At 49.3% G+C, this 14,807-nt stretch overlaps 1 protein-coding gene across 1 annotated transcript; it reads left to right on the plus strand.

Moving 5' to 3' along the window:
* Nucleotides 1–287: 287 nt before the first annotated feature.
* CNTN2 (contactin 2) lies at nt 288–12,700 on the plus strand (the record flags this gene model as incomplete). Its single annotated transcript, XM_082494604.1, has 22 exons — nt 288–420; nt 1,669–1,834; nt 2,117–2,292; nt 2,610–2,705; nt 3,027–3,236; nt 3,785–3,884; nt 4,157–4,332; nt 5,028–5,164; nt 5,702–5,831; nt 6,725–6,875; nt 7,158–7,285; nt 7,661–7,836; nt 7,975–8,095; nt 8,381–8,539; nt 8,681–8,830; nt 9,575–9,645; nt 9,838–10,072; nt 10,515–10,630; nt 10,979–11,165; nt 11,516–11,628; nt 11,717–11,885; nt 12,591–12,700. 22 exons carry the CDS (start codon nt 288–290, stop codon nt 12,698–12,700), a joined length of 3,210 nt encoding a protein of 1,069 aa, XP_082350730.1.
* Between the last annotated feature and the right edge of the window lie 2,107 nt (nt 12,701–14,807).

Genomic DNA, 14,807 nt, shown 5'->3' on the forward strand with positions numbered 1-14,807 from the left:
GAGACTTGCTCAGCACAGCCATCGCTGACCCAACTGAGAGCAGATTTCCAGTTTACACAAGCTTCTCCTTTCTGAGTAACTATTTCAGAAGGAAAATGGCACCTGCACTGATTTGAAGAGGATACGACCCTCAAAACGCTGCATTTCTCTTATTCCAAAGTAGTAGACACGGGCTACAGTCCCTCTCCCCTGCGTGACACCAGGGACCATCAGGCTCCTGCCTGCACGCAGCTCCCTCGCAGCAGCACATCCCTGCTGCCGGAGCCCGGGGCCCGGGTAATTGGCTGATGCTCGGACACCAGGAGCAGCCGACAGCTGCTCTGAACCCACAGAGCCAATTAGTGGAGCCCCTCTCCCGTCTCACCCTCATCTCCGCGTGCAAGAGCAGCCGGAACATGAGACGAACCCCAGGAGCTACAGGTAAAGGGCTGCTTCCCCCGAGCCCAGGAGAGCTGAGCTGGCCATTCCCTGCTGGAAGTTACTCTTGCATAAAACATCACACTTACTGGAGTCACTTAATTTAACTAGTACCCATGCTGTGTACTGCAGGGAAGGAAACAGATTGCTGGTTGGCATGGCAGTTTTAAGACAGTTATTAATTCAATTACAAAGCACGGAAAGATCCTGGGGCTGGCTAAGCATCTCGGAGCTTATCGCTGCAGAGGCAGAGGGGGACTGTGCTGGGAGCACACCGCCTTGAGGGGGCTCCATCCCTGCTAAGGGACAGGCACTTCTCAGGGTGCCAGGGAGAGAACAGACTTGCTGGCGATCATTATCCCGCTAGCCGCTTCTGCAGCGAGGAGATTTCCAGGCAGCTTCTGCTTTGTTCTTACTCATTTGCACTGCCGTTCCCATAAAGCCCGTGCGGAAGGGGGTCTGCTAGATTTGCCATCTATCTCAGAGTCACTCCCTGCGGACAGCTGGCACTCTCCAGCATAACATCATCACCACACCAAAGGGTGGCCCAGGACGGCACAGGAGAAGGCAGAGAAGTTCCTCTTGTGCCTATGCCTGAGCCATACTCGTGACAGCAAGATCAGAGTCAAACCCATGTCTGAACACTACAGAGGAAGCTTCAAGCTCACCCTGTTAGTTCAAAAGTAGAACTGATACCTGCAGCATCGGTTTGCGCATCAGCGAACAGCAGGTTTGAGTTGTCAAGAGCTGATGATGCTGCAGACATGGGGATGGAGGGGATCTGCCAGGCGTGTGCAGGGAGGCAGTGGCAGAGCTGAGAACTTACTGCGATGATCCAGATTCTCCTCTCTCCTCCCTTGTCCTGGAGAGAACTTAGGAGAAACCAACCAGCCAAAGTTTGTACGGACAGGGGAGGAACCAGCACGTCTTCGCTGCCAGGGAGGGCATCCAGGCGTTCCAAGCTCCAGTCTTGTCCATGCGTGGTTTTCCAAGAGGCGTGTGTCAGTGCTCCTTCACCTTGACGTCTTTAAGCATGTCTGGCCCCTCTGGCAGGGCAGAGATGGTGCGAGATGCTCAGTGGGAATCGCACATTATCTGCCCAAAGCCATAGTTGGGGCTGCGCTGTGGTGACAGATGGGTTGCGATTTTCATGTTGCTCCTTCTTTTATTCTAGATGCAGTTCTCACGCTGCCAGGGACACCCTACAAAACTAAAAATGAGACATTTTAGAAAAAGCTAAATTGAGCTGAGCGGGTTTTCCCTCTCTTGCAGTTTGGTGCCAAGCACAGAGTAGCACAAGGAACTACGGGCCAGTGTTTGAAGAGCAGCCTGTCCACACCCTCTTCCCCGAAGGCTCAGCAGAAGAGAAAGTCACGCTGGCTTGCCGAGCAAGAGCCAGTCCTCCTGCGACCTACCGGTGAGCTCGCCTGCTCTCTCTCTGTACCAGGACTGGGACACAACCATCAAGAATTTTGCTTTCTGTTCTCCCCTTTTATATAAAGAAAATCACTAACACAGGAATCGGCCTCCTCATCTACATGTGATGCGCATCCTTCCCAGGACACAGACCAGATAAAAATCTAACTCAAATCCCAACACACCACAGCTGGAAAAACAAACAAGCACAGCCTCCTACGAGGCACCGTGAGTGTTGCAATGAGTATTTACCCCTCTCCCTCTTTACATTTGCTCTTGGCAGGTGGAAGATGAACGGCACAGAGCTAAAGATGGAGCCAGATTCCCGTTACAGGCTGGTTGCCGGCGACCTAGTGATAAGCAACCCAGTGAAAGCCAAGGATGCCGGCTCCTACCAATGCGTGGCATCTAATTCCAGGGGCACGGTGGTCAGCAGGGAAGCCTCCCTCCGCTTTGGCTGTAAGTTTGTCTCCACAAGGTAAATGAAATGCAGCCACAGTTACGCTGGGGGTAAACTGAGCCCTCCTGCTCACATTAATAAAGGCTGGAGAGAAGCTGTCCTGTGCATGGTACACTTGCAGAAAGCCCCTGGCACTTTCCATTAAGATGGAGGTGTAATAGAAATTTGATGCACTACAGAGAAAGTCAGTAATATTTTTGGATCTCTCTCTGTACAACGACTGAAAACACCAGCCTGTGGAGGGGGATATAAAATACAGTCATTCCTCCAGCTGTTCTTTTTTCGTCCACGGACAGGTTTCACTTTGCCTGTTTAGTTTTGCAGGAATTCTCCGCAGAAGAGCGAGACCCTGTGAAGATTACAGAAGGCTGGGGAGTGATGTTCGCCTGCAGCCCTCCTCCCCATTACCCAGGTAATGCTTGTCAGCATCGCCACCAGCAGGGATCAGCAGCACTGCTGGCACCAGGTGGAGAGATGCAACGGAGCAAAGGATTCCCTGACATGTGAAGCACTCCTTGCTTTTCTTTGGGAAGTTTAGGGAAGCAAATTTGTTTTTAATTCAGACTCTGTAAAGCAACACAACAGAGGTAGGACTTGGCACAGGGAGAAAACAAGGACCATCCCAGGACCAACTTCAGCTTGGGCTGGTCTAGAGAGGGGCTGGCTGGGTGTAGTCCCACCTGGGAGGTCACAGGCAGCTCGTGCAGTTTGTTCCTATTCCTTTTCCCCACAGGCTTATCCTATCGATGGCTCCTGAACGAGTTTCCCAATTTCATCCCAGCCGATGGAAGGCGTTTCGTCTCTCAGACCACCGGAAACCTTTACATTGCCAAGACAGAGGCTTCCGACCTGGGGAACTATTCATGCTTTGCCACCAGCCACATCGACTTCATCACCAAGAGTGTTTTCAGCAAGTTCTCCCGGCTCAGCCTCGCCGCAGAGGGTCAGTGCTCTTGGATTATCATAGGGGACTGGGCACAATGCAAAATTAACAAGCCACCACAAAGCACTTGGGCTCCACAGGACTGCAGCAGTGCACAAATCACCCACCACCCTCCCAGGGGAGTTTAAGAGCTTAAAAAATATTAATTGGCTGGAACGTGGGGGAAGCAGCCCTCTCTCCAGGCTTTGCTGCTTGTGCGGCTACAAACCCCATCCCGGAGTTACTCTATTTGTTTATAGAAGGGAAATGGGAGAAGGTGCAGCCTGCGCAGGCTCACATAGCCCTGAAACTACTCTCCTCTGCCTTTGGTGACCTGCCCTTCTTGGGAATTAATAATAGTCCTGAGATGTTGTAAAGAGTTTTTTAGAGATGATAGTAAGTGCTGTTGTAAGAGGAAAATGAAACTTAGTCTCTGCCACCTGTAAATTATCCAAATGCATGAAGGTTTTGCAAAGTAGCGTAACCTCGTGGGTACCTCTGCCCTTTAAGACCTCACATGTGCCATTTTAGTCACCCAGAACTCCTCAACAGTGCTTTCCTTTTAACAGATGCCAGGCAGTATGCACCCAGCATAAAAGCCAGGTTTCCTGCAGACACCTACGCTCTGGCTGGGCAGATGGTGACTTTGGAGTGTTTTGCCTTTGGAAAGTGAGTGCAGCGTCTGTGTCGCTCAGGCTCGGGATGGGGAGGGCATTGCAGAACCTGGAGCTTTCACAACCCCTTTCTTCAATGGGTCTACTGTAGACCAGATATGGAGGGGGAACAGGAGGAGGGAGGAGGTGGCTAAAGCCATCTGTCCTGCTGGCCAGGGCCCAGCTGGGGTGGGACCTGGGTGGCTGAGTGGGGATTGAGTTACACCCCCTCGTAACACAGCATGGGGTACGCGAGAGCTGGCCTTCACCAGATTCACTTTTGCATAGCCCCGTTCCTCGAATAAAGTGGAGGAAGCTGGACGGCTCGCAGTCCTCCAAGTGGATCGGCAGCGAGCCCCTCTTGCAGATCCAGGACGTCGGCTTTGAGGATGAAGGCACTTACGAGTGTGAGGCTGAAAACATCAAAGGGAGAGACACCTACCAGGGCCGCATCATCATTCAAGGTAACACATTTAAACACACGCCTTCCCAGAGCACAGCAAGATGCTCCAGGCAATGGACTGAGCCTTTGGGAGCGGAACCACCACCTCTGATCATGCCTCTTATCAGCCCAAATTAAACCTATTGCAAATCCCTAACAAAGACCTGCAGAGATCACTGGTATCTTTCCTCAGTGAATACATTTAAGCAATGGCAAGCAGAGAGACACCTCCTAAATTGTTCTAAAATAATCCTAGCAAAAATGAGGTAACCAGGGAAGGAAGCATAGTGGTAAAAATCAAAGTTGGCTCTCAACCAAGATCCTCTCCAAGCCTGGGTACTTCCACAAGGGTTAACGCTTGGAGCTATTGATCAGATCTAGTCAAGTTACAAAACTTAACCTGGTTCTCTTAGTCTGAATCCAGTCTTTCCTGAAGTTCAGAATGACAGCATTTACTAAGAAGAGAAACCAGATCTTCTTCAGATCTGGATTCTGCCATAATTTTGTGCAGTCCACGTGCACAGCTGCAGCCAGACCCACAGAGGACTCGGCTTTGCATCACTGCACAAAAGGCAAAGGCTGTTACTATGGTGAAACACGCTGTGATAAATAAATCTGCCAGCAGAGATGACACAATGAGCATCCTTCTGCTTGCCTGGCACGACAAACTTCTCATCTGATCTCCTTGGCTCTGCCACCTCTCTTGCTCCTTTGCAGCTCAGCCGGAGTGGCTAAAGGTGATCACAGACACGGAAGCCGACATCGGGTCCGACCTGCGCTGGAGCTGCGCGGCCGCTGGCAAACCCAGGCCCGCCGTCCGATGGCTTCGGGACGGGCAGCCGCTGACCTCCCAGGTACCGCCAGCGCAGGTCTGACAGGGAGAGCAGCTCAGCCAGTGCCCACCGCAACTCACAGTACCGAACTACAGCTACTCCAGACTTAGACCCTCTCCTGCCTCGCTGCAAATGCATCCCAACCCCGTTTTATCACCCCGCATCCCTTTTCCATCTGCCCCCATGAGGCTGCAAAGCAATGCCACAGTCCTTACTGACCGCAAATTCCTTCCCCTGTCACTGCCATCCCAGCCATTGCTTCATGCAACTACAGGAACTCATAGCCAGTTATCAGGGCGGATAAATAGCACCTTGTACCAGTCTCTGTATGACCTGCACGTTGCTGCTCAGGCGCTCGGAAGTCTCAGCAAACAGAGCACAGTGACGTGGGGCAGTGACTGGACACACAGCAAAAATGTCCTGCGTTTTCTCCCATGGAAAACCAGGCTGGCTTCAAACTGGCAAAAAGTCTGTAACGAAACTCAACCCTGAACACACGAGGCTTGAGTTCCATTTTTGTTTTTCTCATCTAATGGGTTCATCCTCTTGTTTGCACAGAACCGCATCGAAGTGAGCGGTGGAGAGCTGAGATTTTCCAAGCTAGTCCTGGAGGACTCTGGCATGTATCAGTGTGTGGCTGAGAACAAGCATGGCACAGTATATGCAAGTGCTGAATTAACAGTGCAAGGTAATTTCTCATCTCCCAGTGCTCTGGGTTTCAATGGGACACTGAAGCATTTTAGATCTCTTCCTAATAATCTATGCTTGTGATCTCAGAGTAAGATAAGAGCAGACAAAAACTGCTTCACTCACCATTGAAATATAGTTACTCCTTCAACAAGACACTCTACAACCCTTTAAAATTTACATCTTGTGTAAACTCAGTAATGCTGAAAGAGAACAAGGACATCTGTTTAGCTACAGAAAGTGTACAGGACAGACTGCAGCAGCAGTACGAGCTCTCTTCCACTACACAGCCTTCCTCTTTTTTTGGAGGAAAAAGGTCAAAGAAAAGCGTTCAGTATCCATTCAGCCTGCTTTGATGGATGGTGACTGGAACTGGAGAGATGCCAAACTTGTTCCACATTGGTCTCAAAGCTTATCTCCTCGTGGTCAGTAGATGCCAGAGAGAAATCAAAGGCCCTAAGCATCAACTGTTCAACACTAACACACTGCAATGCATGAGGCCAACAGATAAACCCCAATTCTATCTCTGCAGCTCCAGGAGGAGCTTTAGGCAAGCTGGATGTCTGCATTGGTGACTTTGGTCAGGATATTGAAGAGAATATCCTCTACATTTTCAAAAGCAGCTGTTCTTGTGTCTCTCAAAGACCTTGCACTTGTTAGGGTCATATCCCATTGCTACGTACGACACGTATGTCGCATAACACCTGCCTCGGCAGGCGTTAGAAACTGCCCGGCAGCAGAGGAATCACTCCTTCATCTTGCTCACCAGATATTGCCATGCTTCTATTACCAAGTCATCTAACAACAAATCAATACCTAGTTACACGGCAGTTAAAATGCTCACACAGCAGGGTTTTCTAATCATTCCTTAATCCTCTTTTTTTCCTCCTGTAGCCTTAGCACCAGATTTTAGACTAAACCCAGTGAAGCGACTGATACCTGCAGCCCGAAGTGGGAAGGTCATCATCCCGTGCCAACCAAGAGCAGCACCAAAAGCCACTGTGCTCTGGACCAAAGGGACTGAACTTCTGACCAACAGTAGCAGGTAGCAGCACAGAGTCAGCTTCTACCTAGAAACCATAGCTAAAATCACATTTTTTTCCTTGCCAGAAGACTGGACTTGATGACCAAAGTGTGCCGCTACATCCCCGAACATGAGCACTTCGTTATTCCTCTAGTTTCTCCTTTAGAAAACTCCTACATAACATTTCGCAGTCCTGTGTCTGTCACCAATTCCTCTAAAATCAGCAAGTGTTGGAAATTGTCAGGTGTACAGAGTGAACAGACATTTTAACCTTCCTCTTGTATGGTTCTTTTTTCTTTACAGAGTGACTATTACCACAGATGGCACCTTGATCCTCCAGAATATCAGCAAATCTGATGAGGGAAAGTATACCTGCTTTGCTGAGAATTTCATGGGCAAAGCCAACAGTACTGGAATCCTCTCTGTTCGAGGTAGAAATGTTTGCCTTGATTTGGGGTCAATCGAGCAAGAAACATCTAAGAATGCCATGATGTGATGTTTCTCCTTTCCTTATACTCCCCAAAATCAGTGCAATACTCAGGGAATCAAAGACTTTTCAACCTGTGGAGCAGCAAATCTTCTGCCTGACCCACCAAATCATACCTACCAACAACTGGTCCTTGAAACAAGCATTTCCATTTTCTAACCCCCGTAATCCTTCATCTTCCTCCTGTAAAACTACAGCTGTTTGAGAGGGATGGCAGCAAGTTGGGAAATGTTAGTTGATTTGGATGCTCTGCAGCATTAATATACACCCGGTACGTGGACATTTGCAGCTAACAGCCCTCCCTGCTCTTTCTCTGCAGATGCCACCAAAATAACATTGGCACCATCTAGTGCTGACATCAATGTAGGTGAAAACCTTACTCTACAATGTCACGCATCCCACGATCCAACTATGGACCTAACCTTCACCTGGTCACTAGATGATTTCCCCATTGACTTTGATAAGTCTGAGGGGCACTACCGGCGAGCCAGTGTGGTGAGTAGAAAGGGCCACCACGTACCACCAAAAAGGACTGAAAATTGATGCGAGCCTCTTTGTTTGCATGTAGAATGCTGGATTGTGATCAGGCGTGTTCAAACACTCTTCCCACTGTCTTTTCTCTTCCCCATGCAGAAGGAAGCTATTGGAGACCTCAGCATCTTCAACGCCCAGCTAAAGCACTCGGGGCAGTACACGTGCACAGCTCAGACAGTTGTGGATAGTGCTTCGGAGACAGCCACGCTGACTGTCAGAGGTAATTTCTGTCGTAAGGTCCCCTGCTCCTGACTAGCCCGAAGTAACGGCATGGTCCTCACAAGGGATTAGCTCACTCTTCCCTTGCGACCACCTCACCATCTAATATTTGAACTGGATGGGACAGGCTTATGAGCTTTTCTGGAGGCCAAAATTGGAGGTGAGGCTTCCTAGCTTCCAGAAAAGAAAGGCCCGGTTTTAATTTATGACTTGCATAATATAAAAAGAAATAAGTTACCAAACCTTTCATCTTAGTAACGTGTCCATCTGTCTCCCATCATCCCAGGACCTCCAGGCCCCCCCGGAGGTGTGGTGGTGAGAGACATAGGTGACACCAGTGTCCAGCTGAGCTGGAGCCGCGGCTTTGATAACCACAGCCCTATTGCCAGGTACATCGTCGAGGCGCGGACCCTCCTCTCCAGCAAATGGAAACAAATGCGTACCAGTAAGTGTCCTGAGGGCAGCAGCGGTGGCATGGCCTGTGGTGGCTGCGGGGCACCGCTTGCTGACAAGTTCTTGCTCTCTGCGCGTAGGCTGGCTGCCACTCGCTCTATTTGTTCTCCTCTCATGTTATTGGATTATATAGATCCTGTCAATATTGAAGGCAACGCAGAGACAGCCCAGGTGGTGAACCTCATTCCTTGGATGGATTATGAGTTTCGGGTCTTAGCGAGTAACATTCTTGGAGTTGGGGAACCAAGTTTACCCTCCAGCAAAATCCGCACCAAAGAAGCAGGTACGTGCAGATACACTCAGAGGCAGAAAGGGGAATCCGAGGTACCTGTCCCTGCATGCGGGAGGGGGAAGGCTGGCTCGCAGCACGCCTTGGGCCCAAACAATTAGTCATCTCCTTGAGTGCTCCTAGAGGAGATGCCATCGCAAAATGTTCTGCCTTTTTGCCCATTTACACGTCGAAGACAAAGCAGTACCAGAGCTGGCAGCTAACTTCACCAGCACTACATGCAATATATTAAACCATTATAAATCCTGTCTTCAAATCCTATACCTTCTGGGCAGTAATGATTAGAAAGGGGAAAGAGCAGTCATATCACAGAGCACAACTCTGCAAAGACAAGGTAAATTTCCCAGCAAACAGCTGTGAATTTTCATTCTGTCTTCTGCTGCTTGATCGTGCAAGCAGAAGGGATGTAAGAACAGCAGGAGAACTGCTCTCAACATACCAAGTGCATATTAACTCTTTTCTAATAAAAGCTCTCCTCCACATCCCTGCTTTTGAGCTTGATTCTTGTCTCCTCTGAGACATGCTGCCTCCAAATAAGCTTGTCAAGCCCTGGCCAGTATTCTAGACCTGATTTTCACAAAACATCTGAAATATGGCTGAAAACATAGAGACCAGCACTTTCATACGAGCTGTCAAAGCCTGGCTACTCCCAGTCCACGCCATGTCTGTGCTCATCTTCATCACTATTGTTTCCTTAACCCAACCTGTGCTGGCTGCTTTTGTTTGGGGACCCGACAGCACCTACTGTGGCACCATCTGGGCTCAGCGGAGGCGGAGGGGCTCCCAACGAGCTGATCATCAACTGGACGGTAAGTCAGCAGCACGGCACCAGCCGTGGATGCTGGGAGAGGGCCAAGGGGAGGAGCACGTGCCATTCTTTTGGGAAATCGGGGCTGTAATTACATTTTTGATATGTGGTTGAGGCCAAGCACTGTGCTTAGTCCAAAGTCTTGCTCATTTGAACGGACCGAGGCTCCTCTCTCTTTCCACCCCCCTCACAGCCAACGCTGCGGGACTATCAAAACGGAGATGGCTTTGGCTACATCTTGTCATTTCGCAAGAAAGGCACCCAAGGGTGGCTGACAGCAAGGGTGCCGCACGCAGAATCGCTGCACTACGTCTACCGCAATGAGAGCATTGGTCCCTACACCCCCTTCGAAGTGAAGATCAAAGCGTACAACAGGAAAGGAGAGGGACCAGAGAGCCTCACTGCCATCGTGTACTCTGCAGAAGAAGGTAAAGAGGGACTGCGGTGACTCTGAATTCACCGTGCTTTGTCCAACCTACCAATGTGTCCTCAAACAGCTCCCTGCAGAGCTGTGTCTGTCTGAGAGCTCAATGATAGGAGAGGTTTCTTTTACTCAAAGAGCAGCTGACACTGATTTCAGCATAACATTTATCTTCTACTTCAAATACGCAGCTAGATGTTTCCCTAAGCCCAGCCCTGACTGTACACCCAGAGCTTCAGAGCAGACGCAGATCCTCACAGCACACAGCTGTGGCCCTGCTTGTCCTGCTAAGTCCCTAAATCCCTTCCCCTTGCTTTGCTCCGTACACATAATACCAGCTGTCTGCCTGCACGGTAATGGTGCTGCAGGAAAGCCCTTCGTTTCAGTATGGTGATTAAGCTGCCCAAAGCGAGGAAGAAGATTTTATTCCCTTTTGTTGTCTTTTTCAGAACCGAAAGTGGCTCCTTTCAGAGTTATGGCCAAGGCTGTTCTGTCCTCAGAAATGGATGTGTCCTGGGAGCCCGTTGAGCAGGGAGACATGACTGGAGTGCTTCTGGGCTATGAGGTACGAGCCCGCAATGGGAATTAGAGATACGAAACTGAGATCGGAGAGTCCAGCAAAGAAAATTCCCCCAGGCTGAGAGAGGTGAAAGGAAAGAGCATTTTGTTTCCAGAGATGGAGGATAATTCCTGGACAGCACGAGGCTCTAATAGGGCCAGTACTACTGCTCACAAGAGAGATTAGTAAGAGAGAAACATCCTTTTTTTCCCCGCTGTAACCTTACTCCTGGGCACATGCTAAGCTAAATGCATAGGAAAAATACCAAAGGGTGTCCAGTGCTGGTTGTGGATGGGGCTGATATCTGCAGATACCTCTACCTTTACTAAACCTATCGTACCCTCTTCTATTTAGATCCGGTACTGGAAGGATGGTGATAAAGAGGAGGCAGCCGACAGAGTGCGAACAGCTGGGCTGGTCACATCGGCTCATGTAACAGGCCTAAACCCCAACACAAAATACCACGTGTCAGTCAGAGCTTACAATCGGGCTGGAACCGGCCCCCCCAGTCCCTCTACCAACGTCACAACAACAAAACCACGTGAGTGAGCCCTGACCGCCTCCATTTAGCACACTGTACTCCCGGGGGCTGCTGCATCCTCAGAGGATCCCCGGTGATCAGCTAACCAACTAGCTTTTACATCTTGGTGCTCTAACGCCTTTTTAATTAGTCCATAAAACAGTTCCCTAAACTTCCTTAGATCAGCCTTATGATCTGTGCATCACTTACCTGAGAAGATCTGTGCTCAGAGTGCTGTTTGCTGGGACACCTCCCTTTAAACCAACCATCAGCCCTGTTGATAGTCGTAGAGTCTCAGGAGACGGTTGGAACCAGCACAACCTCATCGGTCCCTGACTTACTGAATCTCTGTCTTGTTTTGTATCTCTTAGCACCAAAGAGGCCACCTGGCAACATCTCCTGGACTTTTTCTGGGTCTACGGTCAGCATCAAGTGGGACCCAGTGGTGGCGAAGGCAGACGAGTCTGCAGTGACGGGGTACAAGGTACAGGCAGCACGGAGCTGGCCGCCTCTTGTAAGTGACCCTAAGGAAATCACAGTGAACATAAACTCAAACTTGCTTCTTCCAACAGATGCTTTACAGGCAGGACTCCCACTCTGCTCCCACACTATACCTGGCCAGCAAGAGCCGGATCGACATCCCCGTCCCTGAAGACTTCACTCACGCCTTTGTACAGATCAGGGTGACGGGCCCCGGGGGAGACGGAACCCCAGCAGAAGTTCACATCCTCCGAAATAGTGGTACGTACGCTCCTCTGCCTATCCACACTCCGTGCACCAACACTCATTTACAGGGTGCTTCACAGACCACTGGAAAATGAGCTCAGAGAGAAGAGTTAATCTGCAGGACTACTTGCCTGTCATTCACTACCACTGTCCTTTGATAAGTAATGGCTTAGTCATTACCTCCTCCCCTCCCTGGCCATAGCACAACAACAATAAATGCTGTTATGTTTTAAAATCTCACTCTTCCCCCCCAGGCACATGGGGGAACATCCAACCCCAGTGTTTTAGGTTGAGACTCTTGAATTGGTCTTGGGCTCCCTTGTGCTGTTTGCTCAAAGGATCTTCTGACATACTCCTCTCCAGCCCTCCACCAGCTGACCTCTCCCCATGCTCTGAGCAACCTTTCAGTCTAGTCTGGACCCAACTTCATTATTTGCAGCTAAAGCCCTCGAGGCCCCACACAAGCCCAACTCACATTCACTAAGTGTGAAATCCTAACCCTGTTTGTGAGGCCCCAACTCCAGCAGGTTCCCTTGATTCAGGGGGTAAGTACTCAGGGCTCACCTCCAAATACTGCGAGGTTCATCAGCGACAATCACAATACGAGCACGCAGAACCCCAGAACGAGCAGTTTACCAGCCCTCCCAAGTCTTTCCTCAAGACGTCAGGTTGTGTCTGTGCAACAAGACAGTTGCTCCTTCCCCGTTCCCTTTCTTTCAGGGACGAGTATGATGGTGGAAGACTCAGTGACGAGGCCAGTGCCACATGCTGTCATTATCACAACTAACTCTCTAGTAATGGTGGCCCTGATCAACTACCTGGAGCTCTGACGACGGCCAGTGCAGCAGAGGACTCCCGGACACGCTTCCTCCCAAGCCAGTGGGGAACCACGTAATACTTGGTGCTGCTGCAACTTCGAGTTTGTACCACAGCAGCATTACAGAGAAAGGATTTGACAACATTGTTTTAAGGGAGAAAGAAAGAAAACAGCTTTTTGTTTGTTTGTTTTGGAAGAATATAAGCTTTCATACAAGACATGGGTCTTTAACCAATTAAAATTTTTTTAAAGGAACGAGTAAAACGAAGAATTCTACGTGAATTCTGACAGCCAACTGCCCCAGACACTGTATCGAGTAGGTTCTCTGCCTTATGAAGCCATGTACTAAAATAGCCAGACTGCTAAACTTGACTTCTTTTTGATTTTTTTTAAAATATGTACAGTGAATTTTGGGGGGAGGTAACGGGAGGACGGGGACTGAGGATTTCACAGTGATCAGCATGTTCCATACCAATCCCAGTCACAGCCATCTCTAGCAAATTATGGGACAGGATTTCCCCCTCACCCCCCATAATACGAGCCAAATTCTGCAGCAACCAGCCCAAGGAGATAAAGCCACAAGACAGACTGATCTCTGCCCCATCCTGAAGATCGGTGAACAGAGAGTTCAGATTGTGAAAAGCTTTTTTTACAACCCTGGTGTTAACTTGCAACCCCAGCCTATTGTTTGTATCAACTGTTATGCTGTGAGGCGCAATGTTCAATGTTATCCATATCCCACACGTTTTTGGGGTGTTTTTGTTATACTTCTTTCCTTTTTGTTTGGGAAGGAGAAGGGGTAAGCGAAAAGGAGATACTTTCTCAGCATCCGCTAATTCGGAGAGGCAGTTCTGCCTAATAATGGAGACGTCAACATACCCAATTTCAATAGAGAGAGGGTCTTAAAGGAGGAAGAAAGAGGAACATTACATAATTTAACCAAGAACTGGAGACTCAAGGAAGCCATCACTGGGGCAACAAGGACAATCTGGACTCAGACTCATCTCCCTACACAAACAGTCCTGTCCAGCCAAAATACCAGTCTCAACTTGGGACCACAAGACTGAGACTCAGTCAGTAAGTCAGTCTGGTTTTCGGGGCCAAGGCTCACACAGCCAATGTAAGTGGGAGAGTGAGACCCCAAAGATGTACAGGGATGGGAGGGTGAGACCCCAAAGATGTACAGGGATGGGAGGGTGAGACCCCAAAGATGTACAGGGATGCTGAAGTGCACCATTAAGTAAAATGGCTGGGAATGGATGTCGCATATTGAAAGCTCTCGGTCTCCCAGTAAAGCAAGCAAACAACCAAAGTTAACTAGAAGCTGATTCACAATTGCTTGCTGGTTAGATCCCAAGTGCGCTTTTAGGGAACTTTACCTGCCTGCAACTCCCTCCTTCCCAGCGGACAACACTGCTGGCCAGAGCAAGCCGCCTTCCAGAATCACCTGGCGAAGGGCTATGCTTGCGGGACTGCGCGATGGCGAGGGACTGACACGCAGTTTCTACACTAGATACCCATTCCTTGCCCTTGCTAATCATTTTAAAACTCCCATGTCCTAGGCGTTTGTGAGCATTTGAGAGATTACACGCGTAAATCCCTGGCCTCCCCGAGGAGTTATGCCTGTTGCATCTATCCACAGTATCCCTTTACAATTCTTTTAGCATCTGGAATCAACAAGGTAAATGCGCCGGTAGGTTCACACCGCGTGCTGCAAACAGCAAGGCTCTGGAGGGAGGAAGAAGGGCTCCTACGTGTTTAGCAAACAAGAGAACTGCTTTAAGAAACAGGCAAAGAAAAAGAAACTTAATAAAAGAGTCTAAATATTTAGGAGCACAGCTGCAGCAAAAAGAAAGCGTACCTTATTGTTTCCATTACAAATAATACCTGGGATAAAGTGGAAAAAAAAAAAAAAAAGAAAACAACAGCTCCCACTGACACAGGGCAGACTGAGGCAGGCAGGGCAGGCAGGGCACCATCACCCCCGGCGCCTGTCCTGAGCTCTGCACCTCTCCGTGAATTACCCCCCTCGGTCCCTCGAGCAGGCTGAAGCACTTCTTCCAGAAGGATAACAGCTAAACATAAATTATATTTTTGTATTATTTATGTTCTTAAAGATT

The sequence above is a fragment of the Vanellus vanellus genome (assembly GCF_965231255.1).
Source record: "Vanellus vanellus genome assembly, chromosome: 23".
NCBI lineage: Eukaryota > Metazoa > Chordata > Aves > Charadriiformes > Charadriidae > Vanellus > Vanellus vanellus.